At 38.5% G+C, this 27,680-nt stretch overlaps 2 protein-coding genes and 1 long non-coding RNA gene across 3 annotated transcripts; 1 reads left to right on the top strand and 2 right to left on the bottom strand.

Annotated features, from left to right (window-relative positions):
• Positions 1-4,776: 4,776 nt before the first annotated feature.
• On the bottom strand, positions 4,777-7,010 carry LOC120570553 (galactose-specific lectin nattectin-like). Its single transcript, XM_039818950.1, has 6 exons — positions 6,912-7,010; positions 6,572-6,596; positions 5,891-5,973; positions 5,398-5,532; positions 5,115-5,223; positions 4,777-4,972 (listed from the first exon to the last, which is right to left on the bottom strand). The coding sequence occupies exons 1-6, from the start codon at positions 6,972-6,974 to the stop codon at positions 4,911-4,913; spliced, it is 477 nt and encodes a 158-aa protein (XP_039674884.1). The 5' UTR covers positions 6,975-7,010; the 3' UTR covers positions 4,777-4,910.
• Positions 7,011-10,145: 3,135 nt separating this feature from the next.
• On the top strand, positions 10,146-16,066 carry LOC120570563. The gene is made up of 3 exons (XR_005641080.1): positions 10,146-10,407; positions 13,820-13,928; positions 15,960-16,066. It is a non-coding gene; the product is annotated as an uncharacterized LOC120570563 (long non-coding RNA).
• A 5,082-nt stretch (positions 16,067-21,148) lies between these two features.
• Positions 21,149-26,679, bottom strand: LOC120570549 (galactose-specific lectin nattectin-like). The gene is made up of 7 exons (XM_039818944.1): positions 26,594-26,679; positions 26,235-26,297; positions 25,658-25,682; positions 24,145-24,227; positions 22,314-22,448; positions 22,031-22,142; positions 21,149-21,900 (listed from the first exon to the last, which is right to left on the bottom strand). The coding sequence occupies exons 2-7, from the start codon at positions 26,295-26,297 to the stop codon at positions 21,836-21,838; spliced, it is 483 nt and encodes a 160-aa protein (XP_039674878.1). The 5' UTR covers positions 26,594-26,679; the 3' UTR covers positions 21,149-21,835.
• Positions 26,680-27,680: the final 1,001 nt, after the last annotated feature.

The following is a 27,680-nucleotide window of genomic DNA, read 5'->3' as shown; positions in this document are numbered from 1 at the left end:
TCGGGGGTCGTTCTTTTTGCAACTTCCGGGTCGTAACTCCGGAAAACAACTGGTAAAACGACTTCGGTGGACAAAAAGAACGCACCATAACTACGTAAATTAACTCACGTACTGTGCTTGTCCAAAAATAACATGGATGGTTCAACACAGAGCTCTTTGCAATTAAAATGTTTAAAAAACATCAAAGAATGTTAAACTTAAATGACTTAAAAGTGACAAAAGCGCCAAAAACATTGAAAAAAGTGACTAAAGGCATTGAAAGCCTAGAAAACAGCAGAATAAAGCTTTGGAAAAAGAGTCAAACACAACAAGGCACTAACAATGTTTTAAAAAAGCGACAAGAAACTTTTAAAAAGCATCGGAAAATGTGGGTCAACATTCTTTGATGTTTTTTTTAAAACATTTTAATTGCATTTTAAGAGCGGTGCGTTGAACCATCCATGTTATTTTTGGGCAATTTTGTTGAAAGAAACCCACATTTCTGATATAGAAAACTTTGAAAAGGGGTCAGACTTGACCCGAGGACAACAGGAGAGTTAAGCACAGTTTGTGAGTTAATTTACATAGTTACTTTACACCTCTGATTCGTATTATTTCTCCAGAAGATAAACTACTACAGCTTTTATTTTGGCAGCGCAGAACACTGGACGTACATTGCAAGTGCTTATGGGTAAACAAGTCTGTTGGCTAGTCGAGTTAGCGTTAATTTCTGGTCAGTTTTATCTTAAACCAACCAATTAAAAAGGAACTCTTTGCTGAGTTCAATGATACCTCCTGTGTGTCCCTGTGAAACGTCATCTCGTGTTGCCAAAGGACTGTCCCAATACACAAGTTCGCATTTCGCCAAGAACAGTTAAAATTCCCGGATGTATTCTTGACACGCCCATTTACCGAGGATACATCGGTTGGTTACTTGTATGAACTTCGCAGCACCTGTATCCCAGCATTCATTTCGGCATTCAATGATGGTTGGATTTCCAGTAGGCCTACATAGACAGCCCAAAAACGGGACAATTTTAACAATTTTCGCCATTTTATTCATCACTAAATTCACTTCTGAGAACATTTTAGGCGAGAAATGAACGGTTTAGATTTCGAATATAGGCAGTCTTGCGAAAATCTTTGCCGAATTGACAATTTGCTCCAAAGTTTTCGGAGTTTTCGGAGCTCCATAAAATGACGCGGCCGCCAGCTTGCGCCTGCCGGGGCCGCTAGCTCGGCGCTCGGACAGTCACACTCGGAGATCCCGCTGCAAGACCGGTCCCGTAAATAAGAGGCTTTTATTTCGCCGTTTCGGATCGTTTGTTTAAATATCACAACACATGTGGTTAACTGTCTTTTCGGAGTTAAACTCAACAAGCACACACACACACACACACACACACACACACACACACACACACACACACACACACACACACACACACACACACACACACACACACACACACACACACAGCGCAGCAGGCAGAGGAGAGATATACCATAGGTAGATGTATATTATTAGTCTATGAGATACACCCGTTTCTTTTCGGGAGACTTGTTTAAATTATGCCATAGGCTATAGCCTACATTATATTTTGTATTTAGTTCATATTTTTGATGTATTTGTTTTCTGATTTATTAGAAGTTGAGTTTCAGTCTTTATGATAAATGAACAGTTGTACATAAAGTGGTAACCTGCTATGACATGTTATGTAGACTAAAGGGGAGACACCAACCTTTATAATTTGAATTTTTAATTTCCATCTCCCTGGGCATATACAGTGCACTACAATAATATAGAAATGATGATTCCACATAATACTAATAGGAACACATAGGACACACCAGTGCATATGCCTACTTATTAGTTTAATTTAAACTGACTTAAACTTATATGCTAATAATAGTAGGGATCACGTTCCACTCTTTTGAATAAGTAAAGGGTGTTTGAGCTAAACCATACACAATAAAATTAAAGCTCAATTAGTTTTATTTTTCAATATTATTGCAATAGTTGTAGCATTATGAGGTTTTCTTGTCCGGAGATTGTTTTAATACAAAGTTGTCATGTTGTTGTGGTTTTTATTTCTAGCTGTTATTTTGGAGCCCTGCAGGTAGCCTCTGTGCTGGGAGTGTTGAGCAATAACAGGAAGAACGCATCGTCTCAAACTGTTAACAGCGTTTTCTGTGCTTGTGAACTTGCGAGTTAATTCTTCCAAGAACAACCAGCAAGAACGTTCTCCCCAAGAACACAAGTCCGTAGTTTGCATTCTTGGTATTGAGAAACGCCCTCTACCTGAAACGGTTCAAATGTTATGAAAGGGGGCGTGGCCTGAGTAAGTGGGCGTGGTTAAAGTATAGGGGGCGGCTCAGTATCACATGTGGCCCACACATTCTAAACTTCATGTAAATCGGATGATGTTTGTCATATTAGGCTGATTTGCTGTTGCCACCAGGGGGCGCTATGACCAAAATAAATTTTTGCTTATAGATGTCCTCAGGCCTGGACTCTTGTCAAACGTGAGAAATTTTGGCCAACTTGAAATACATTTTTAAATGGGCAATTCAACCCATAAATATGGAGGATATATTTATTCATAATTCAAATTGAAAGTCCAAAGAGAAAACAAAGCGAGATCAAATTAAAAATATTATTTTATTGCGCTACTAGGAAAAATCATGCCATAATTGAATTTAAAAAAGAAAAAGCAAAGTTGAAATGTAAAATCATAATTTGAAAGTGTAAAGTGCAATGCAAAAAGTCAAATTTAAAATTAAAAGCTTAAATATAAATGCTTAAACTGAAATCTTTGAAATCTTTTATTGATTGAAAATTGCAATGGAAATAAGAAAAGAGAAACATCAAATATGAAAGTCAAAATGTTAAATGGAAATACTTAAAGCGCCTGTATTATGCTCATTTTCAGGTTCATAATTGTATTTTGACGTATCAGAATAGGTTTACATGGTTTAATAATCAAAAACACCATATTTTTGTTGTACTGCACATTGCTGCAGCTCCTCTTTTCACCCTGTGTTCAGGTCTCTGTTTTAGCTACAGAGTGAGACCTCTCACTGCTGTAACATCTTTGTTGGCAGTCGCACATGCTCAGTAGCTAGGTAAGGACTACATGAGCTAGCTAGCTAGCTGTTTGTTTTTACAACTTCAGTCAGTACAAGGCAGGATTAGCTGGGTGACTTCACCCAGCTAATCTTCAAGGGCACACTTCCAACTTAGCGTGGAATACCTGCAGAACAGGGACATGGAAGTAGTTCTTCTGGAGATTATGGTGAACTAGTGTGTGTTGTAGCAGTGTTTTGCCATTCAGAACGAGCTAGAATGCTAGCGCTAGCATGTTACGGTTAGCCTGCTCGTTTCGGCTAGTGACGTAGAAAGCCGTGCAGATTTTGACCAGCTCACCAGGAGACTGAAGGCAGGACACATTCAGAAACCAGCTCTCACTCAGAAAACCATGGATGGTTTGTATGAGTGTGGAAGCACCAGAGACAAAATAACACTCAAACTCACTCTTTTTTCATAACATGAGCACTTTAAATTAAAATCTCAAATAAAAAAAAAAATATATATTTTATTTGAGCCTTTGCAATTCATAATTTTCAATTTTATCTTTTTAATTTTTAATTTGGCAATTTCCATTTGACATTTTAAGATTCCCCTTTTCTTTTGATTTAACATTTGGCTTTTCAATTTGGACTTGGCCCAAAGGCTGGTGGGAGGGTCTGAAAAGAAAGATAGACCTCCCGGCTGCCACCAGTCATACTGGAGCTTCTCAACACCAGAGAAAATTTACAATTGGCCATCAATTTTTGTAAAACTGCCCATATTCAAACTCTAAACAGTTAATTTCTGGCATAAAAAAAGTCTAGGAAGTGAATTTAGTGGTGAAATAGCAGACGGAAATTGTAAAAAGAAAAGCAGTCAAGCAGCTTAGCTTGTTGAATATTGATGAGAACTGGCACAAATCGAGCTGAGTCTTCCTACAGGCTTTCACGCTAGAATGGCTTGAAACAAGGTAACCAAGGCATTTTTTCCACAAAAAACTGTTACAGAGTCCATGGTAGAACTTCAGACATTACCACAAAGTAATGAAGTAGTGTGGCAGGGCACCTTTAACCTTGTTTTTATTGTAATTATTTAAGAAAAGCAAAACATATTATTCACAATTATACAACTATTAGTCACTTTAAAGAAAACAAGAGTCAATAAGTCAGGACCAGACACTGTTTTTGACAATATGTCTTTTATTTTCGAATGCTTATTGATTATAAAGTGAAGAAAAACAGATCAATAAAGAACCCAACACACCAGAAACTCCTCTTGTATCACAGAACGTTCTGACATTTGGACTTTTATTTTCTATTTGGACATTTTGGATGAGAAGATCGTCACCACTCACGTCTGGTAGGTAGATGTTGTTACCTTTGGACAGAGCCAGGCTAGCTGTTCCAGTCTTTATGCTAAGCTAAGCTAATGTCTGCTCGAAGGGAACTTCATATTTAGTGTACAGACGAGAGTTGTATCGATCAGAACTGTTACTCTCAGAGAAATCAAATGAGTGTTTAGGTTTTATTTCATTAGATAGTGGACGCTGTTTATAACAGACAATATTCATTTAACTAAAATGGAAAAGATGTCAGAGTATTTGAATGTTTTCTGTATTTAATTTTGTCTTATTTACTAGATTAAAAATCCAATAACTGATTATGTTTTTGTCCAGCTCAGAGAGTCAGTTTCCTTCTAATGTTAAAACTCAAATGTGAACCGTTTCCTAACTCTTCAGATAATAAACAAGTGAAAGTGAGTCTGTCAGCAGAGAGCTGTTTCTGTCTGCAGAACAAACTGAAAGTGAATCAATGATAGAGATTATAGATGAGCTGTAGTGAGATCATGATGGCGGGAGGCCTCACAGGTCCTTGGAGCACAGGAAAGGTTGTGTTTTGGGACACGAATTGTCATTCCATGTGTCTGTAGAGAGATTTTCCAGAGTTTTAATGTCTAACTTTTTATCTTTCAGACTGGAAAATATGACCACCTGCTATAAGTTTAGAGGTCATTTTTTCAATGTTTATTTAAAAGACAAGATGTTTCATATGTTGTTGTTTTTTACCCTGATAGTTCTCAAGACAGTGCTCAACTCCGCCGGCGTTGTCAGGCTTCCCGGGACCCCAGCTTGTGTAGTCGAATGGGGATCCATCAGACCACATCCACACGCCCGGCTGGAGGAGAAAGATTGGTTCAAAGTAAAATCAAAAGAGGATCCTCCTTTTTTGTTGTTGTTTTATTAAGAGTACATTTCCTCTTTCTGTTCTTTATTTCTTTCATCAAATTTCATTTCCTCCATACCTTTAGAGACAAGTGACATCACTTCCTGTGATGATAAAAAGTCTCACCTGCACTGAGTCAAAGCCTCCGATCCAGGTCCGTTCGATGTCACCGGTCACTTGGTTAATGTAGGTTTTGAGGAATTTATATTCCTCTTCTGAGTGGACTGAAGCCAGATTCCCACCATCAGACTGGCAGAAGTTCTAATGGAGACAATATAATAGGTTAAAAACATTTAAGAAAAAAACATAAACCTAATCACAATTTTAATAAATGCGATCTCAGGACATCTCATTTTTACACTGACATAACTTTGGGCAATGCAGGACTTTTACTGTAACAAAGTATTAATACTTTTTTTAAGTCGTTTGTTCAAGCAGCAATTAGGACTCATATTTAGGTTTATAGTGGCGTTGCCCTCTAATGGCCGTAGTAGTTATGACACCAGCAAAACAGGAGGTAAAGTGATTTATTTTTTGCTCCTGTCATAACTACTATGGCCACTAGAGGACACCACCACTAGAAATCTTAATATAGATACCTATATAGGTAGGTATATACCTCTGCATCTGTCCAACTCTTTATCTGGATGTTGAAGCTGAAACAGCGAGAGCCGAACTGAGTCCAACCAGGAGGGCAGGAACCTTCAAGACAATGTTGGAAAAAAGAGAAAGTTAGATTCTTGTTACGTAGCAGTTTGTATTTTTTGTTGCGTGTGTGCACCTCCCATCCTTCCTTCAGAAACTTAACATAATTTTTGTTTTCCCTAGTCCCTGTCAGGACGTAATATATCTTTCCGCGTGATGCAATCAGTCAAGAGCTGATGTACGGGAAGTTAACATCTGGGCGTACAGCCAGGGACAGCGAGGTCAATGGCCTTATGTGGTACCTAATGTTAAACGCGTCATGTACTGATATGGACTCCATCCTCCCAAATGTATAAATGACTGGCATGCTAGAGAATGTCTTCAGTTCCTCTGCAGAGTAACTCAGGTCTTTGGTTGAATTAAGATCTTATGTTTTGCAACATCTTGGTCTCCCTGAAAATTCCTTGATTAGTAAAATCAAGGAAGTTGAAAAATCCAAGACAAACCAACATGGAGAAGAGAGGAAGGAGGCGCGCACACACACACACACACACACACACACACACACAACAAAAAATACAAACCCCTACATAACACTGTATGAACAAACAAGTCAAATACAATCAGAGCAACGAGTCAGAGATACTGTACTAACCTGGGCAGGAGGTTTGTCCATAACACTGTAATCACAAAAAGACATTCCTGAATCAGTCTGAATCTTTTAATTATTTAAACACGAGCAGTCTAATTATAAGACTACTCAACTCCACTTTATTTATATAGCACCTTTGATACAAACATGCAGCCCAAAGAGCTTCACAGAACAAACTTATCTAAAGTTTCAGCTTACAGTTTGCACTCAGCCTACATTAAAACTAGTAACATTTTTTAATAACTGTCTCATAATCTTACAGGTTGGGAAACCACTACATTATACTGCATGTGCAACACATAGAGTTGATTTTTAAATTAAGAGTTGCATAGTTTTTACTAACAGATGGAGCCAACAGTCCGATGGACAAACAGAGCAACAAAGCAAACGGAAAGCCTGATGCCATCTGTGGAAAGACGTTAAACAAAGTCAACGTACTGCAGACAAGGACATAAATGGAGACAATTACTGACTGGGATCAGTGAGCCATTTCTCAATTAAAGAATCCTGCTAGTTATAAGTGTTTTATATAATATACATATGGTTTCATATTAAATAGATTAACTGATATTTAAAATGTCTAAATATTAAATACAGTAAGTGTTCTCAATATATAAAATGTCCTCTCGATGAATACAGGATTAATTACTAAAAATAAAAATAGATGAAATTGTGATAATAAATTGAAATATAATTACCTTTGCAAAGGTGATGATTGGCTGACACAGAGAAGAACAACCAGCTGATGACTGTCAGTAAAGGAAGATATTCACTCTTTATATAGTTTATCAAAGCCCCACAAGAGAGTACGTCTACACCTGCATGACCCTTCAAGTTCCGCCCCTCTATTCCAGTTGAGAGAGACCCTTATCAAGCCCCGTGACATCTGAAAATCATGATACCTAAAAAACATGTTTGAATCAATGATCACCATGGTGATGCGTGGAAAGGATCAAGGAACAAGTAAACACTTGTTACATAAATTATGTTCCAGTTAAAGGTGAAATATTAACAAACTTCAGCCTACATGCCAACATTATTGTACTTTAATCAAGTATTTTTTCACTATATACTCATACTCCACCAAAACTCAGAGAGAAATATTGTACTTTTTACTGCACTACATTTATGTGACACTTAAAGTTACTTTTTACATAAAAAAACGATATGTACTTATACTACTACTCTACACAGTAGTATACAAAGTATCTAAAATTGACTCCACGTTAATAAACTACTACATTAAAATGCTCTTACTTGATACACAAAATACAATCTTCTAAAATAATATAATACTGTGAAAGGAGCTATTCTGCATATTGATTATGATGATGACTTGATGATGACTTGATGAAGACAGAACAGTAAGCTACGATATGAGCCGAGCTGGGCGCATTCAAAGCCGATGTCCCACGATGCAATGCGGGCCCAGCTCGGCTCATATCGTAGCCTACTGTTCTGTCTTATTTACTGTAATATTTCACCGGTAATAAGACAGAAATAATATTATTAAAATAAAGAAATGCATACCATGATAACAGCTAAATACATGTTGAAAGATGTAGCGTTATAGTTTTAAAAATATCAATAAACAGCAAAGCAATCCAGCTTCCCTGACCGAAATAGACCGAAATAATAACATTAAAAGAAATACATATAAACCGTTATAAGATCTGGTGAATAAATGTTGATTAAAACAGCGATTATTGGGCTAAAAATACCAATAATATCAAAGCTGTATCCAGCTTCTCTGCTGCAGCCCGACTGGCAGAAAGTTTCGTGCTGTGATCACGTAAGATGCTTCTCATTGAAATACATTAGTATAAAAAACGGGACCCCAACACGTAAATCTTCAAAATAACGTGAGGGTATCACGTTCTAATAGATTTAATTTCGTAATGCCATCACGAACTGACGTGAGACTGGGTTGTAATACTGGGTGTGTTTTTTTTTTTTTTGCTGTGGTGGCTGCATTATTACGATAATACGCCAATCATTACCAAAGTTAAATCAAATAAATTGCTATATCATCCAATCTTGTCACGTGACTTTGTTTATATTCTCACACACGGAGCACTGCATGTGATAGAGAGGGAAAGCTCTTCAGCCTTCCTTTTTTCCCGATTAGAGCAACGGAGAGAGAGAGAGAGAGAGAGAGAGAGAGAGAGAGACCGACGGACGGACAGAGAGAATGACACACACACAGCCACATATCTACATTTATCACGGTTTACCCCACTCATCCTGTCTCTTTCTATCGGAGAGAGAGAGAGGCGAGAAGAGAAGGATTGCTTTGTGACCGGCGCGGAGAAATGCGCGTCCGGTATGAATGGCAACACGCGCGATCAGGCACGTATCTACAGTACGCTTTGCAGGAAGCATACACGCCCAGTGTGTTTTTCCTGTAAGACCTTACAACATGTTTGAATCACTGATCGATATTGGTGGTGCTTGGAGAGGATCAAGGAACAAGTAAACACTTGTTACATAAATTATTTTCAAGTTAGAGATGAAACATTAACAAACTGCAAACAAACATTCTTGTACTTTAATCGGGCATTACCTTTTTTTAATGAATACTTCTAATCCACTAAAACTTACTTTTTACTGCACTACATTTTTGTGACACTTAAAGTTACTTTTTACATAAAAAAACGATATGTACTAATACTACTAATCTACACAGTAGTATACAAAATATCTAAAATTGACTCCACGTTAATAAACTATAACACTGAAATGCTCTTACTTGATACAGAAAATATATTCTATAATAATATAATACTGTGAAAGGAGCTATTCTGCATATTGATTAGGATGATGACTTTTGATTTGAAGAATATTTTCTTAATACTTTTACTTGAGCAACATTTTGAACAGGTTATGTACCACAGTCATTCAAAGTAGCTGTGATAAAACCTCTGCTTAAAAAAACACATTTGATCGTGAGATCTTAGCCAACTTCAGACCTATATCTTATCTTCCCTTTCTCTCTAAAATCATTGAGAAGGTAGTTGCTAATCAGTTTTGTTAATTTATACATAACAATAGTTTATAGATTTTCAGTCACGATTTACAGAGCATCATAGCACAGAGACGGCACTGGTGAAAATTACAAATGACCTAACTGCTTCAGACAAAGGAATTGTCTCTGTACTTGTCTTACTAGATCTTAGTAATGCATTTGGCACTAATGACCATCTTATATCCTATTACATAATATAAAAAAAAAACCAACCACACCAAGCTGATTTAAAGCTATAGTGTGTAGTTTCTGTCGCCCCATGAAAAATTCTAAGTAATGACAACAACACTGTTGGCGTGTCCACATGATACAAGTCTTCCCCGCGCACCCCTAACAGTGAAAAAACACCAGGCGCGTAAGCGTCACGTAAGCGTCACGTAAGCGTCACGTAAGCGTCACGTAAGCGTCACGTAAGCATCGCGTTAGCATCGCGTAAGCGCCGCGTAAGCGTCACGTAAACGTCACGTAAGCGTCACGTAAGCGTCACGTAAGCGTCACGTAAGCGTCACGTAAGCGTCACGTTAGCATCGCGTAAGCGTCGCGTTAGCATCACGTAAGCGTCGCGTAAGCGTCACGTATAGCTGCGTAGCACATCTATTTTATTTTGGCGCCCATGTTATCCAATCCGCCCTTAATACTGGGTGTGTTTTTTTTGTGTTGCTGTGGTGGCTGCATTATTACGATAATACGCCAATCATTACCAAAGTTAAATCAAATGAATTGCTATATCATCCAATCTTGTCACGTGACTTTGTTTATATTCTCACACACAGCACTGCATGTGATAGAGAGGGAAAGCTCTTCAGCCTTCAAGGTGAGTTTTTTTAAATTATGGAGATTATGACCATTGCCATGTCAATAGTAACCAAAAAAATCCACTTGAGCTTTGAATAATGTGCAGCTTCAGCTTGCAACGTTTGCATCACGTCGCACAGCATTGCCTTATATTAATGTAAAATGCTACGTTATCAACCAAAGCTAATGACAGCCTATGTTGCAGCAGCAGGCTAATCTACGTTAGCTACGTTCTGTAGAGAAGAGTGAGACACAGGTGTCAGTACCCGATCCGTGCCGCCTGCACGACCCGTTCTGCGCATGCGCAAGATGTTCGCGCATGCGCAGATGATAATACTGTTTTCCGACCTGCACAATCTGTTCCACGCTAGCCTCCACCGGGAAGCTAACGTTAGTTTAGCTAACAGCTAACTGTTATATATGTTAACGGTTATTTTCAAGTTTTTTTCAAGTTTATTTTCAAGTTTTATTTTGAGGGTCTTTTAAAGTTTACATGCTGTCTCAGCTAGCGGTCAGCTGAATTAGCTATTAGCTAAACTAACGTTAGCTTCCCAGTGGACGCTAGCGTGGAACAGATCGGGTAGTGCCGTAAATCCTCGTACAACAGCGAATGCGCGAACATCTTGCGCATGCGCAGAACGGATCGTGCAGGGGGCACGGATCGGGTACTGACAACAGAGATGTGATGGTTTGGGCTCTTGAATGTCTTTGCTCTCCCTCTATATATATATAGAAAGCACGTGGAGCATCACTCAACAAATCAGATGGCTACATAATGAGAGATGTGAGTAAAAGGGCCATGTCAGTAAAAGCGTGATAAGGAAAAACATTGATGCTATGGCCAATAGTATTCTTACATGATAGAATTCAGAATTATAATGTTTCCTTTGGAGACATCTCCATCTTTGAAGGCTGAACAGGCGGTGCCTTTTTTCCAGATTAGAGCAATGGCCCCTCCATATGTCTGAGCACGTCCCTGGATCGGAGAGAGAGAGAGAGGTATGAATGGCAACACGCGCGATCACGCACGTATCTACAGTACGCTTTGCAGGAAGCATACACGCCGGTGTGTTTTTAATGTAAGACTTTACAACATGTTTGAATCACTTATCGATATTGGTGGTGCTTGGAGAGAGTAAACACTTGTTACATAAATTATTTTCAGGTTAGAGGTGAAATATTAACAAACTGCAAACAAACATTCTTGTACTTTAATCGGGCATTGCCTTTTTTTAATGAATACTTCTACTCCACTAAAACTCAGAGGGAAATATTGTACTTTTTACTGCACTACATTTATGTGACACTTTTTACATAAAAAAACAATATTTACTAGAGATGGCCCGATACCACTTTTTTGCTTCCCGATACCGATTCCGATACCTGAACTTGTGTATCGGCCGATACCGAGTACCGATCCGATACCAGTGTGTCATATATTTTATTATGTTTTAACAGCTGTATCCCTGTATGGATGTGATATTATTTCTATCAGGTTAAACTCTTTGTGAAACATGAACAAACACAAACAATGAATGCCGTAGAACTTTCTTTTATTCTCCAGTTTGACAGTCAGTTATAACGGAAAAGAACATAAATAAACTACTTTAATGTAGATTTTCTTTAGGGCTTTATTACGTGGTATCGGATCGGTGAGTAAAACTCCAGTACTTCCCGATACCGATACCAGCGTTTTAGGCAGTATCGGCGCCGATACCGATACTGGTATCGGTATCGGAACATCTCTAATATTTACTAATACTACTAATCTACACAGCGGTATACAAAATATCTAAAATTGACTCAATTTTGATCCAGAGGTCTTAGCCAACTTCAGACCTATATCTTATCTTTCCTTTCTCTCTATGATCCTTGAGAAGGTAGTCGCTAATCAGTGATGTTAGTTTTCAGTCAGGATTTAGAGAGTATAATAGCACAGAGATGTGACCCGTGCGGCCGCCTGGCCTGCACTCGCTAAATTATGACAAGAGTACACACCATGTCATCATAAAATAAAAATTTCATTTAGGTAATGCGCAACGTTACTTGAATCAAGAACTGTAATACCATTACTGTTTTGGAAATTGTAATCCATTACACTACTCGTTATTGTGGAAAGCAATAATTTTACACTAATACTGTATATCACACACTGTTCATGTTAACGATGAATCGTCAATGCACACTGAAGTTAGTCATACTCTGCTTCTGACTGGATAGTAGTCCTTACCTAGCTACTGCGCGTGGTACACTCCCAACAAAGATAGGATAGAAGTGTGATGCCTCACTTGGTAGCTAAAACAGAGAGCTCAACACACAGGGTGAAAACAGGAGCTGCAGCAAAAGATGGTGTTTTTTGAAAATTAAACCATGTAAACCTATTCTGGAATAACCTCTAAATACAATTATGAACCTGAAAATGAGCATGATAAAAACAAATGTCATTCAGGTAACGCAGCGTCACTTGAATCAATAACCGTATACCATTACTGTTTTGGAAATTGTAATCCATTACACAACTCGTTATTGTGGAAAGCAATCATTTTACAGTAATATATCCCACACCAAAACTGTTCATGTTAACGATGAATCGTCAATGCACACTGAAGTTAGTCATGGTGTTCCACAAGGATTTGTCCTTGGACCAATTTTAATTACATTTTATCGGTTTCTCTGTTCATTTCTCTGTTTGTTTGTTTTTTGTCTGTCAGCTGCTATAAGAGAATCTACTGGACAGCTTTTCATGAAACTATACCTATTTAACTAGTTGTTGTGAATTCTGGAGGCTAAAATTCTTTATTCTTATTCTTCTGTACCCCTTTTTTACACATTAACTCCTTCCACATTTTTCAACATAGTAACTTTATTCAAACATAAAAATGTTCAGCGCAATTAGGACATTCCTGAAAATGTATGAAATATGAATATTTCAGAAATTCTGAAAGTTATAAAAAATCTGTATACAAATACAGATTTTTTATAACTTTCATAATTTCTGAAATATTCATATTTCATACATTTTCAGGTAAATCTTCCCCATTCGAGTGGTTGGACAGAATGTTTATATTTGACACAAATTAATCTTCAACTGCTTTCTACTCATTCATACATTCAACAAGAAACTCCATTAAAACTTTAAAATGTTCCAAATCTTTATTACATTCAAGGTAGTATTCAACTTTCAGATCCTATTAATACTTTCGGAAATATTCAACCTTGTTTGAGGCTTAGAAAAAATGCCCTTCTGACATTTTACATTAGTGTGCATGGGATGAAATGTTCAGACTCAGTTTGCAGGATCCAACTGACAGATTGGAGAAGCAGAAGCAAACTGTCTGTCTGTCTGCCTGTGTGTCTGTCTGTCTGTGTGTGTCTGTCTGTCTGTGTGTGTGTGTGTGTGTGTGTGTGTGTGTGTGTGTGTGTGTGTTCAGGATTGTGGAGTACAGGGAGTATAAGGTTCACCTGTACGGGACCAGCACTGATGATATTGATGAGGTGCTGAAACGAGGACGGATGTGCATCATCGATGTTGAACCACATGTGAGTTTCATGATAACATGGATCAACTTATTTTTTTCAGAGTAATAACTGTTGCTTATCCAACCAGTCCTCCAAACCATGTGCTGATATCATTGGTTTATTCCTCTCCTCTAATCTTACCTGCAGGAGAGTTTTTTCCGTCCTCATATCTAAACCAGAGTAGGTAATGGTCGCGTTTTTAAACACGTGGTTAACGTTGTGAAACGGTCTCAGTTTGGTTAGGTTTAGGCAACAAAACTACTTAGCTAAAGGTGCACTATGAGTTCCTGCATGGTTTCAGCGCAATTTAAGTTTTGTCTTAAATCGTAGGCTTCTCTCCATGATCCGCTAGCTGCCTGCCCCCTAAACACACTGTGAAAAAGCCCGGTCTCGGGAGACCACACAGGGGTCGTAAACGTCAAACAAACACTAGGGGCACAGGCTGTGCACCAAAATACAACCAACCACGTTCCAGCCAATCACCGACAAGATGGTTGGGGAGGGGGTGGGGTTAGTGACAGTCAGTTTTAGTCATGACAGTTATGGAAACATGGGGGGAGGGGCGAGCTTGCTCTGTTTTTTTCTGGAATTTACTTGGAACGTCAACAGAAGTGACCATGCAGGAACTCATAGTGCAACTTTAAGTTGATAAAAAGATGGAGGTTTGGGTGAACATCAGACGTTACTTCACTTACTGAAGGTTACCACCACCCGCGGTACACCCATTTTAGGTCCGGGCCCGCCCATTTTGACCCAGCAGTTCATCCAATAAGCAGCCCGAGGAAAGCTTTGAGTGAAAGCTTCTCAGCCAATCAGTGGCTTCTACCCCATGTGTGGACTCTTAAGCCTGCCCACAGGCTGCATCTTCACCAGCAAGTGATTTAATGAAATGAATGACGTTTGCACGCAAGCTTTTCAAGCAAGCTCAATGAGACAGACACAGACTGTAGCTATTAGAAATGAATGTCTTTTGCGTGGTGCGTTTCCCCCCCAAAGTACAAATATAACCAATTTACACACATCTAAGAATCTACACGTGAGTTTTCATACATTTGTACATGGACATTTAACCCTCGTGTTGCCTTCCAATCGACCATGCAACTTTTTGGTTTTCTGGGTCAAAATTTTATATTTTTAGACACTTTTGTTGCTTTTTCACCAATGTTTTTGTCATTTTTTTCAAAGTTTTTGTCACTTTTCTCAAAGTTTTTCGTTTCTTATGCACCTTTTGACATTTTTGTGTTTTTTCCCCCACATTTCTGAAGCTATTGCGACATTTTTGTCACTTTTTTCAACGTATCATTTTTATTTTTCAAATGCTATAAAATTGAATAAAACTGCGTCAAGAGCATACAGTGTAGGGGCCCCATCCATGTTATTTCTTTTGAAAATGTGGTATTGAAACCTTTTGAAAATGGGTCAAATTTGACCCGAGGACAACAAGAGGGATAAATGTCTGATTAGGGTACGAAAGTGACTTTGATGAGAGAAAGCAGTGAGAAAGTTTTGGGCGATGCTCAGCCGGCGGTTCAACTTTACATTCAAAGTGGAAATGAAGGAGCTTTAGTTGCATCATTTAGTGTAGTTGAAGAAAAAATCTATTGTGACGAACACAAGTACAGTCGCCCGATGTGTTTTTTTGCGCTTTTTCCGAAGTTTTTGACACATTTCGATGTCGTTTTGATGCTTATTTTGATGTTTTTTAAGCATTTTTGACATTTTGAAGCTTTCTCTATGTTTTGTTACCCTTTTTTCATTGTTTCCGTTCCTTTTTTTGTTTCTTTTGTCACGTTTAACTGATGTTTTTGTCTCTTTTTTCAAAGTTTTTAGCGTCTTTTTCCGACATTTTTGTGTCATTTGGACTGCCGGCAATGTAGAAAAATTTCTATAATCTAAATGTGTTATTCTCAGTATAAACTAATAATCCCTCTATAATGTATAGACTAGACTTGAATTTTCTTCAGCGCCCCTAGCATTTACCTAGAAGAGTCCTGAAGACTTGTGACTTTAACTCCTAACGAAAGCGCCATCCCATGTTCCCCCGTCCTGCAGGAGGAAGACTTTGTGGAGCTGGAGGAGGCGTCCCGGCTGATGGAGGCCAAGTACAAACAGCTGTTTGATAGCGTGCTGGTGAACGACGAGTTCACCAGAACCATCATCAGCTCCATCATCCAGGCAGCACAGCATGAACCGCAGTGGATCCCCGTCAGCTGGAGCCAGACGGACGAGTAACGAGAGGAAGGAGAGGAAGGGAAGGAGAGGAAGGGATGAGGATATCAAGACTATGAGTGAGAATACGAAGAGATAAAAGACGGAGATGTGTTGGATGAAATGGGACAATACTAATAACTAATAAAGGTTGACTGATCAAACTCTCTCTGTCATCTCACATTACCTCATCGCTACTGCTAACCCTTGGGTCAAATTTGACCCGTTTTCAAAGTTGTTTAATATTAGAAAATATGGGATGTCGAAATAAGCTCCGAAAATGAAAAAAACTTTGAAAAAGTGACAAAACGTTGGAAAAGGGGGACAAAACGTAATATGAAGAGATATAAATTTTGAATAAAGGGACCCAAATGTTGAAAAAAAATTACTTTGAAAAAAGCAGCTAAAACCGTGAGATAGAGACAACAAAAGTGTTTGTTTTCATGGTTGACAGGAAGACACCACAAAGGTTAAACGCTGCACTTTAAAGTTTATTTGGTAACACTTTACTTGAAGGTATCTACATAAGAGTGACATGACAGAATTTGAATTATTTGTTGGTCGCAGCGGTGTCTGTTAGCAGTTAGCTCGCTCGTTAGCCGCTGAACCGCAGCAGAATGCAGGCAGAGCGAGCAGCCGCCAGCTGTTGATCCGTGCAGGACTTCACTGTGATGGACTGTTTAGAGACCATGTGACCGACAGGTAACGTTAACTGGTCCCTGTATGCAAATAAAGTCAAATCATAAATGATAGGGGAACCCAGCAACGGCCATTATGAGCTTTTCCTCCATTTTCTCAGAACTATGTTTTGGTAGGAACGAAAGTTTACATTGTATGTTTCTCCGGGCTCAGCCAGCGAGAAGGATGTCTATAATCCGATTGGTTGCTGGTGTTTGCCACTGAACCGCGTCATTGCTCATTACCATAAAGTTGACCTACTTTCATCTTTCTGCTTGACGCTCTGGTTGCTTAAAACGCAACGCCGACAGATTTGCCGCTTCTTGCAGCTGAGAGACGCTATCGACACTTACTAAAAGAAGGGTTATGTCATGAATGTTTATGACACATTCATGAGTGTCATGTCACTCTTATGTAGATACCTTCAAGTAAAGTGTAACTCTTTATTTTAATGAAACTAAACCTTGTTTTGGATTCTATTAATGGTCAGTATATTTTACACGTAATATTTACTGTATATACATTTTGGGCCAATCAGAAAAATTTCACGGTTTCCATTAACCCTTGTATTGTCTTCCCATCGATCATCAGTGCGTCAGTAACGGCAAATTACACGTACCGTTACCTTACGTAAAATGAAATTTTGGGTATCTATACTTTACTGTAGTAATTATTTTACAGCAGACTTTTTACTTCTACTCCTTACATTTTCACGCAATTATCTGTACTTTCTACTCCTAACATTTTAAAAATAGCCTCGTTACTCCTATTTCAGTTCGGCTTGTTTTCATTCCAGCTCGTCATCGTTAAAAAAAACACACACAAAGAAAAAACCTATCCAGATAAATCGCGCCATCCGGATAGAATGAATTTGATTGTGGTTGGATGAGAAGTATAAACATATACCATTCCAACACCCTATTGGTTTGTACGCGATCCATCGCACCTGCACAGACCCGGTGCAAATACGGCACCCGGTAGCTTAACGACCGTTATCTACCGGACCGAATAGCAACATGGATTTCGGTGCCTTATTTAGGTTCCACTTAAATGCCTGCTTCTCTCTGATGCTCCGAAAACGGACGTTAGAGGCAAGTGAAACATCGCCGCACGGGGCGCTAGTTAACACTACACTCGACAGCAGGTAACGTTAGCCTACCGTTAGCTAGTTAACACTACACTCTGCAGTAGCTAACGTTAGCCTACCGTTAGCTAGCAGCTGGAGTAAACAGGGTTAAAATGCTGACAGCTGACGGTGTAAAAGTGTGTCTGTATTTCACTGGAGAGGATTGTAACACTAGACTGTAGCTGCTGTTGTCTGAAAAACACAGACTCAGCCTGAAATAAGTTGTTATTGTTATTACATTTTTAATAAATCATTTAATTTTGACCCTGTGGCCTTAGCAATACACAAGCCATTCTTTAATGCCTTTTATTCCTTTTGTTTTTTAGATTAACTTTTTTATTATTACAGGGGGCCTATAGTGCACTACCCTTAATGGCATTTTTTAATGGCATTTTTTTAATGGCATTTTTTTAATGGCATTTTTTCCCCCTTATATTACTTTTACTTTTATACTTTTAAGTAGTTTTGAAACCAGTACTTCTACACTTTTAGTTGAGAAAAAAGCTTGAGTTGATGCTTCAACTTCTACAGAAGTCTTTTCAAACCCTAGTATCTATACTTCTACTTTTTTTTTTTCTGGGTCAAAATTTGAAATTAAAACTTTTTTTGGTGATGTTTTTGTCACTTTTTACAAAAACATTTCGTCACCTTTTCCCGATTTTCGACTTTTTGGTCAATTTTTTTCAATATTTTTGTCACATATTTCTGGTTACTTTTTTCAACATTCTTTGATCATTAATAGCTAAAAAATTGAATGAAACACACAAATTCAATGAAAGTAGTGAAGTGATCATTTATTTAACTTTACACTTTAAAGGTCCCATGACATGGTTCTCTTTGGATGATTTTATATAGACCTTGGTGGTCCCCTAATGCTGTATCTGAAGTCTCTTTTATATAGACCTTAGTGGTCCCCTAATACTGTATCTGAAGTCTCTTTTATATAGACCTTAGTGGTCCCCTAATACTGTATCTGAAGTCTCTTTTATATAGACATTAGTGGTCCCCTAATACTGTATCTGAAGTCTCTTTTATATAGACCTTAGTGGTCCCCTAATACTGTATCTGAAGTCTCTTTTATATAGACCTTAGTGGTCCCCTAATACTGTATCTGAAGTCTCTTTTATATAGACCTTAGTGGTCCCCTAATACTGTATCTGAAATCTCTTTCCCGAAATTCAGCCTTGGTGCAGAATTACAGCCACTAGAGCCAGTCCCATAATGAGCTTTCCTTAGTATGTGCCATTTCTGTGTCTGTAGCTATTGAGGAGGAGAGAGGGGGGGCAAGGTGGAGGGTGGGGGTGTGGCCTTGACCAACTGCCACTTTGCTCGTTTGAAAGCCATGATGTCTCTCTCTCTCTCTCATGGGTGGCCCAAATTCTCTGGGCGGGCAAAGCAGAGAAAGAGGAGGTAACCTTGCTCCTTATGACCTCATAAGGAGAAGATTCCTGATTGGCCCATCTGAGCTTTCATTTTCTCAAAGGCAGAGCAGGATACCCGAGTAAGCCCTGACTGCAGTACGCAGATCGAGGAGTGGCTCAATGTGGGTGGAGCTAAACGTTTGACTCCGCCCACTTGCCAAATAGCAATTGGCAGAGCCATTTCTCTATCACTCTGGCAATTGGTGTGAGGGGAAAACACAGGACTTTCAAGCTGACCGGAGATCTTTTCCCGTTGTTGTTTTTCTTAACCCAACCGTCCGTTGTTGGCGTCCCCCAGAGACATGGGCTCGTTTCCCGCAAATTACGTTTGCTTTCCCCGTTATCCTTTCCTTAACCCAGCGGCGGAGTGGAACCAAAACATCTACCGGGAAATTTTGTAGACCACCGGCCGGCAGGTAGCGTCCGTCCGCGGGCAGCCGGCGTCCGTCCGCGGGCAGCCAGCCGGACTTTCCCGATTACCACTCCGCCTCTGCCTTAACAACCATCAGTTGTTGTCTGGCGTTCCCCAGAGACCAGGGCTCATTTCCCGGGAGTCATGTTTGCTTTCCCCGTTCTTCTTTTCCTAAACCCAACCCTGTTCTTTTTTCCTTTTTACAATTCAAATATCATTATTTATTATAATCTCTATATCTATAATTCAAATATCATTATTTATTATAATCTATATATCTATAATATATATTATATTATAAAGGTGTTGCATTGACGTTTGAGAATGTGCTGCCTGATGTCCGCCACCAGATGGCGCACCCACGGAGTCAAACGTTTAGCTCCGCCTACATTTGGCCCAACCCCGATCTGCGTACTGCAGTCAGGTGCAATTGGGATACCCAGGGCTTGGTTTACACCTATCACCATTTCTAGCCACTGGGGGACCATAGGCAGGCTGGGGGAACACAATGAGATAATCAGGTTTTCAAAGTGTCTTTCTTTCTCTAAATGTGTTTCTTTCCTCTTTCACTAACCGCTCACACACACACACACACACACACTATATGGACACACACACGCCCAAGTGAACAGCTGGCCAACAGCTAGTCACGTACATCGAATAGCTACACAGCAAGCACATCGCTAAGTGGTTTATTGTGTGTCTACAACTGCGCTCTTTGGAGTGTCTCTTTGTCAGCAACCTGTTAGTTTGTTGAGCTAACTGGCTAGCTTAGCCATGTGGCATGCAAAGCAGCCCTCTACCGCCCTCTTGGGGCTAAATAGCTTTTGTGCAGCTAACACATAGCCTAGCTCGGATGGGGCGTAGCCGAGCAACCCCTGGGTTTCATCACACCCCCTCGTCCTCGCACTTTAACTCTCACACACACTCACACTCACACAGACACAGACGTGTCTCCCCACATTGTTTGTTTTTCGTTTGGTTGTAGTTTAAAAAAAGGGTATATTCATTTTAATTGATCAAAGGATTATTGATAATATAATTCTGAAATTCTTTACAATTTGTACTTTTACTTTTGGTTATTTTAATGCTGATACTTTTTTACTTTAGCTATATTTTTATATAACTGAGTATTTCTACTCTGTGGTATTGGGTACTTTTACTTCATTTTGTTTGTTTTTCTTTCATAAAAGTCCAAGTACACTTTATAAACCTGTAAAAGAAAGTTTATGACACGGTATGAAACTTTATTATCTTATTTAAACTATTTATCAATATGTTTATTTTTATTTAGTATCTTAAGCTTGTTTTTATTGTAATTATTTAAGAAAAGCAATAACATATTATTCACAAATATAGAATTATTTGTCCCTTTAGAGAAAACAGCAAGACCAGACACTGTTTGTGACAATATGTCTTTTATTATTTAATGGTTATTGATTATAAAGTGAAGGAAATCAGATGAATAAAGAACCCAACACACCAGAAACTCCTCTTGTATAACAGAACGTTCTGACAAAAGTTTGACTTTTATTTTCTATTTGGACATTTTGGATGAGAAGATCGTCACCACATGTCTGGTAGGTAGATGTTGTTACCTTTAGACAGAGCCAGGCTAGCTGTTACTCCCTGTTTCCAGTCTTTATGCTAAGCTAAGCTAACGTCTGCTTGAAGTGAACTTCTGACAAGAGTTGTATCGATAAGAACATGAACTTTTAGAGAGAAATCAAATAAGTGTTTAAGTTTTATTTTATGAGATCAGAGGGAGCTGTTTATAACAGACAATATTCAGTGAACTAAAATAGAAAAGGTGCCAGAGTATTTGAATGTTTTCTGTATTTCATTTTGTGTTATTTACTAGATTAACAGTCCACTAACTGATTATGGTTTTGTCCAGCTCAGAGAGACAGTTTCCTTCTAATGTTAAATCTCAAATGTGAACCTTTTCCTAACTCTTCAGATAGTCAACAAGTGAAAGTGAGTCTGTCAGCGGAGAGCTGTTTCTGTCTGCAGAACAAACTGAAAGTGAATCAATGATAGAGATTATAGATGAGCTGTAGTGAGATCATGATGGTGGGAGGCCTCACAGGTTCTTGGAGCACAGGAAAGGAGATATGTCGTCACACGGATCGTCGTTCCAGTTCCTTCCTGTAGAGAGATTTTCCAGAGTTTTAATGTCTAACTTTTTATCTTTCAGACTGCTACAAGGTTAGAGATCACTGTTGAATCATCATGTTTATTTAAAAGACAAAATGCTTTTTATATTGTTGTTTTTTACCCTGATAGTTCATCTCAAGACAGTGCTCAACTCCACGTGCGTTGTCAGGCTGCCCATCAGCCCAGCTTTTGTAGTCGAATGTGGATCCATCAATCCACATCCACACGCCCTCCTGGAGGAGAAAGATTAGTTCAAAGTCAAATCAAAAGAGGATCCTCCTTTTTCTGTTGTTTTATTTAGAGTAATTTTCCTCTTTCTGTTCTTTATTTCTTTCATCAAATGTCATTTTCTCAATACCTTTAGAGAGAAGTGACATCACTTCCTGTGATGATAAAAGTCTCACCTGCACTGAGTCAAAGCCTCCGATCCAGGTCCGTCTGTTTTCACCGCTCACTTGGTTAACGAAGGTTTTGAGGAATACATGTTCCTCTTCTGAGTGGATTGAAGCCAGATTCCCACCGGCGGACTTGCAGAAAGTCTAATGGAGACAATATAATAGGTTAAAAACATTTAAGCATAACACATAAAACTAATCACAATTTTAATCTCAGGACATCTCATTTTTATACTGACATACCTTTGGACAATGCAGGACTTTTACTGTAACAAGGTATTAATAATTTTAGAGACTGTCCTCCTCCCAAAAAACAGTCCCATCAGTCGTTTGTTCAAGCAGCAATTAGGACTCATATTTAGGTTTATAGTTGCAGCATAAGTGGAGTTTGACATTCAAGCCAGGCGGGGCAAAAAAAAACTCTAGCAGTTGTAGAAGCTGAGACCTGGCCTACCACTTGGGGGGGACAGCACGAGTACATATGGACAAAACAAACGTGCTAAATAAACATATATGTTTATTTTTATAGCAGATTTTAAATTACATTGTAACAATTTAACAATTCGCATTTATGAAATCCAATTGCGGCACGGCTGTCTTGGAAACGCAATAGACGTTGGCGGAATGCCCCGACACTTAAATACAACTAAAATGTAACAGTGACCAATCAGTGTTCGACCTACAGTCTGTTGAGATGCCTCTCCAAACGCAGAAACAAAGCGCAATCACACCATAAAACGTTAAGAAAAAAGATCTGTATTTTGGCGCAATCCAATGACACGAAAAAAAGTAATCCACAGCGATCAGTAGATCCACTTCACCGTTTAAACAATGTGGAATAAAACGTATAAAAGTCCAAATCTACACAAAATGCGCAATCAGTTAGTAAGCTGAGTAAGCTTTATATACAGTACAGGCCAAAAGTTTGGACACAGCTTCTCATTCAATGTGTTTCTTTATTTTCATGACTATTTACATTGTAGATTCTCACTGAAGGCATCAAAACTATGAATGAACACATATGGAATTATGTACTTAACAAAAAAGTGTGAAATAACTGAAAACATGTCTTATATTTTAGATTCCTCAAAGTAGCCACCCTTTGCTTTTTGATAACTCGCGAAACCCTTGGTGTTCTCTCAATGAGCTTCATGAGGTAGTCACCTGAAATGGTTTTACCTTCACAGGTGTGCTTTGTCAGGGTTAATTAGTGGAATTATTTACCTTATTAATAAAAAAGCAAAGAGTGGCTACTTTGAAGAATCTAAAATATAAGACATGTTTTCAGTTATTTAACCTTTTGTTAAGTACATCATTTTATATGTGTTCATTCATAGTTTTGATGCCTTCAGTGAGAATCTACAATGGAAATAGTCATGAAAATAAAAAGGAAACGCATTGAATGAGAAGGTGTGTCCAAACTTTTGGCCTGCACTGTACATGGCATTTAGGCAACCTTTATTGCAACGTTGGCACGGCAAGATGTCAAGACTAGTGCAACAGTCATTTTTATATTTTGCGTCCTGCATATGCGTCAACAATGGTCTCAGTTTTTTTTTTACTAAAGCAGTAGGCCTATATGAAATCAGATGTATTATTATTCCACTCATTTTTGAAACAATGCAATTACCCGTTTCAGCCACCGGGGGCCAGTGCTCCCTCTACCCCCGAGCAAATGAGTAGTGGCCCCCGTCTAAAGGCCATAGTAGTTATGAAGGCAGCAAAGCAGGAAGTAAAGTGATTTATTTTTTGCTCCTGTCATAACTACTATGGCCACTAGAGGACACCGCCACTAGAAATCTAAATATAGGTCAGGACAGTCTTGATAAAACTGCTGTACCTCTGCATCGCTCCAACTCTTTCCCTGGAAGTTGAAGCTGAAACAGCGAGAGCCGAACTGAGTCCATCCAGGAGGGCAGGGATCTTCAAGACAATGTTGGAAAAAAGAGAAAGTTAGATTCTTGTTATGTAGGTGTATGTGTATGTATTTTTGTTACGTGTGTGCCTCCCTCCCTTCTCCAGCTTGGTTGGTTATTGCTTGTGCTCACTCAGCTCCCTGGATAAAGGAGGGAGGAGACCCCACGAGTCGTCCCCTGCTCGCTTTTGGTTTTCAACTCCAGTGGAGCAGTGTTGCATGTCTTCTGTTTGTATTATTTTTAAATGATAGAGATCATTTTGCTACTAGCTCCTCCCATCCTTTCTTCAGAAAACTTAACACTTTTTTCTCCCTAATCCCTATCAGGACGTAATATATCTTTCCATGTAATGCAATCAGTAAAGAGTAGATGTAGGGGAAGTTAACATCTGGGCGTACAGCCAAGGACAGCGAGGTCAATGGCCTTATGTGGTACCTAATGTTAAACGCGTCATGTACTGATATGGACTCCATCCTCCCAAATGTTTAAATGACTGGCATGCTAGAGAATGTCTTCAGTTCCTCTGCAGAGTAACTCAGGTCTTTGGTTGAATTAAGATCTTATGTCGTGGAAGTTTTCTTGAAGCAGCAGAGTTTAGTAAATATCAATGATAAAAATGAAAACGAATAAAGACTGTTTGAGAATTAAACCAAAGTCTGGTCTTTGAGCATTTATTATATTTTGCAAAATATGAGAATACAGATTCACAGGTACAACTGAATGAGCATTTCTAACCTAAAATCTAAACATCACAACATCATATAGTCAAAACCTCTCTCAAGCCACCCCTCTAACTTTATATTTTAGCCTGGCCATAGTTGAAAAGAGGACATCACGAAAAGTCAAACCATCCTCACCTTCCCCTCTGCTATCTGTTCCCAACATTAGCCTAAACAATAGTTTATCTCAGGAGGCAGAAGGAGACATGGTTTGTGGCCTTCTCGACTTTGTCTGCTAAAAGTTAAACAAAATGAGAAGCTAGAGTTTCTTAAAAAGAAACTTCTAGCTGAGAGTTCATGGCTGCAGCTTTCCCTCTCTGGTCTTTAAGAGTCTAAGAGGAAGGAACAGCTTTTGTGGAGGTTTAAAACAATCCTTAAACAAATGGTTAAACTCATTAATCAATAATGATTAAACAATAATGGTTAAAATAAAATTTGCCACCACACTTATGTTTTGCAACATCTTGGTCTCCCTGAAAATTCCTTGATTAGTAAAATCTGCAAGTTGAAAGATCCAAGACAAACCAACATGGAGAAGAGAGGAAGGAGGCACGCACACACACACACACACACACACACACACACACACACACACACACACACACACACACACACACACACACACACACACAACAAAAAATACAAACCCCTACATAACACTGTATGAACAAACAAGTCAAATACAATCAGAGCAACAAGTCAGAGATACTGTACTGACCTGGGCAGGAGGTTTGTCCATAACACTGTAATCACAAAAAGACATTCCTGAATCAGTCTGAATCTTAAATTATTTAAACACGAGCAGTCTAATTACAGGACTACTCAACTCCACTTTATTTATATAGCACCTTTGATACAAACATGCAGCCCAAAGAGCTTCACAGAACAAACTTATCTAAAGTTTCAGCTTTGCAGTTTGCACTCAGCCTACATTAAAACTAATAACATTATTTAATAAATGTTTCATTGCTACTACATTGCACATATCTGTACATGTTGTTCATACATTGTTCATATAGTACTCTTATAACACTGCAATATATTCCTTGTCCTGCCTATGCAACACCTGTCTATACTTTGTATATCGCATTGCACTTTTCTGCTTTTTTTTTTTGCACTTCTGGTTGGACGCAAACTGCATTTCGTTGTCTTTGTACTTGTACTATGCACATGACAATGACAATAAAGTTGAATCTAATCTAATAATCTTACAGGTTGGGAAACCACAGCATTATTCTTCATGTACAACACATTGAGTTTGTTTTTAAACTAATAGTTGCATAGTTTTTACTTACAGATGGAGCCAACAGTCCGATGGACAAACAGAGCAACAAAGCAAACGGAAAGCCTGATGCCATCTGTGTAAAGACATTAAACAAAGTCAACGTACTGCAGACAAGGACATAAATGCAGACAATTAATGACTGTGATCAGTGAGCCATTTCTCAAATTAAAGTATCCTGCTAGTTATAAGTGTGTTATATAATAAAATAGATACTAATAACTAATAATAAATATGGTTTCATATTAAATAGATTAACTAATATTTAAAATGTCTAAATATTAAATATACTAAGTGTTCTCAAAATATAAAATGTCCTCTCGATGAATACAGGATTAGTTTAAATGTGATAATAAATTTAACTATAATTACATTTGCTGAGGTGATGATTGGCTGACAGAGAGAACAACAAGCTGATGACTGTCACTGATAGAAAATGTCCAGTCTTTATAGTTTATCAAAGCGTGTTGAAAACGCTGCAAGATCCTTCAAGTGATGGCCCTCTTTTCCAGTACACAGAGAGACTTCTTCGCAAGTGACGTGGCATCTGAAATATTGAAATCTGAGAACATGTTCTAATTCCTGAATGACATGATGGTGCTTATAAAAAACAAGGAAACACTTGTTACATAAACGTTTTTCCAGTAAGAGGTGGAACATTTGGGTATTTCCTTTTTTTCACTGTAGACTTCTACTCCACTAAATGGGAAAGGGAAAAATCCCACGAATTTGAAAGTGCATTTTTGGTGAGGGGGGGAATAAATAGAAAGCAGCACAACTGGGCAAAACAACCAGCAGTACTTTATTTAAACAACTGTGTATTTAAGAAGAGCAAGACAATACGATACATATTCAAGTTACAAACATAAGAAGATAGTGACTCTGACTGAGTTTTTTAAACTATATCCTCCCACCCACCACCAAAAAACATATTAACTACTTGAACATAAATGTTGCTCTCCTTTCCTTCTGGCCAGCAAATTTCTCCATGACTCTCTGATTAAAGTCAGACCAACCACCAGGTCTTTGCCAGTTCCACAATAGTAAACGCAAATATGAAAGACAAGGAAAAACTGCACTCTGATGGAAGACAGACAGAAAGTGCAAGCTAGGATTTTTTGGTTAAATTTGCTGAATTATTTAGCCCCCTTCCCTGTTTGTTAGCACGTTTAGAGTGGTACCAATGCATGCCTGATGTTTTCCCGTTTAATTTAATACCATAGTCTTCATCCTAGCAGCAAAACTGAGTTCACTACAACCTCTCATATACAACGCGCGATTCATTTCTAACGCATTTAATGTTTAAAATTAACCTAACAGAAATTATTAAATACGTTAAGTTTGACAAAACTAAATGGCACGATCATTTTCATAATCATGATGCACACTCATGTTGAGCTGACTATGCAATTCGCTAAATAGGGATAAAGGCGTCTAATGATGTAGGCCGACTCTTCTT

Source organism: Perca fluviatilis, chromosome 12 (genome assembly GCF_010015445.1).
Source record: "Perca fluviatilis chromosome 12, GENO_Pfluv_1.0, whole genome shotgun sequence".
Lineage (NCBI taxonomy): Eukaryota > Metazoa > Chordata > Actinopteri > Perciformes > Percidae > Perca > Perca fluviatilis.
Note: the sequence above shows the minus strand (reverse complement) of the source record. Positions and strands in the feature narration are given on the sequence as shown.

Coding starts and splice junctions, on each gene's coding strand:
- LOC120570549 (XM_039818944.1), bottom strand. CDS start 26,297: ATGGCATCAGGCTTTCCGTTTGCTTTGTTGCTCTGTTTGTCCATCGGA. Junction 22,143..22,313: donor GAGGCTTTGACTCAGTGCAG/GTGAGACTTTTA, acceptor TTTCTCCTCCAG/GAGGGCGTGTGGATGTGGAT. Junction 21,901..22,030: donor TCTTGAGATGAACTATCAGG/GTAAAAAACAAC, acceptor ATCTCTCTACAG/GAAGGAACTGGAACGACGAT.
- LOC120570553 (XM_039818950.1), bottom strand. CDS start 6,974: ATGGCATCAGGCTTTCCGTTTGCTTTGTTGCTCTGTTTGTCCATCGGA. Junction 5,533..5,890: donor AGAGTTGGACAGATGCAGAG/GTATATACCTAC, acceptor TGTCTCCATTAG/AACTTCTGCCAGTCTGATGG. Junction 4,973..5,114: donor CTGTCTTGAGAACTATCAGG/GTAAAAAACAAC, acceptor ATCTCTCTACAG/ACACATGGAATGACAATTCG.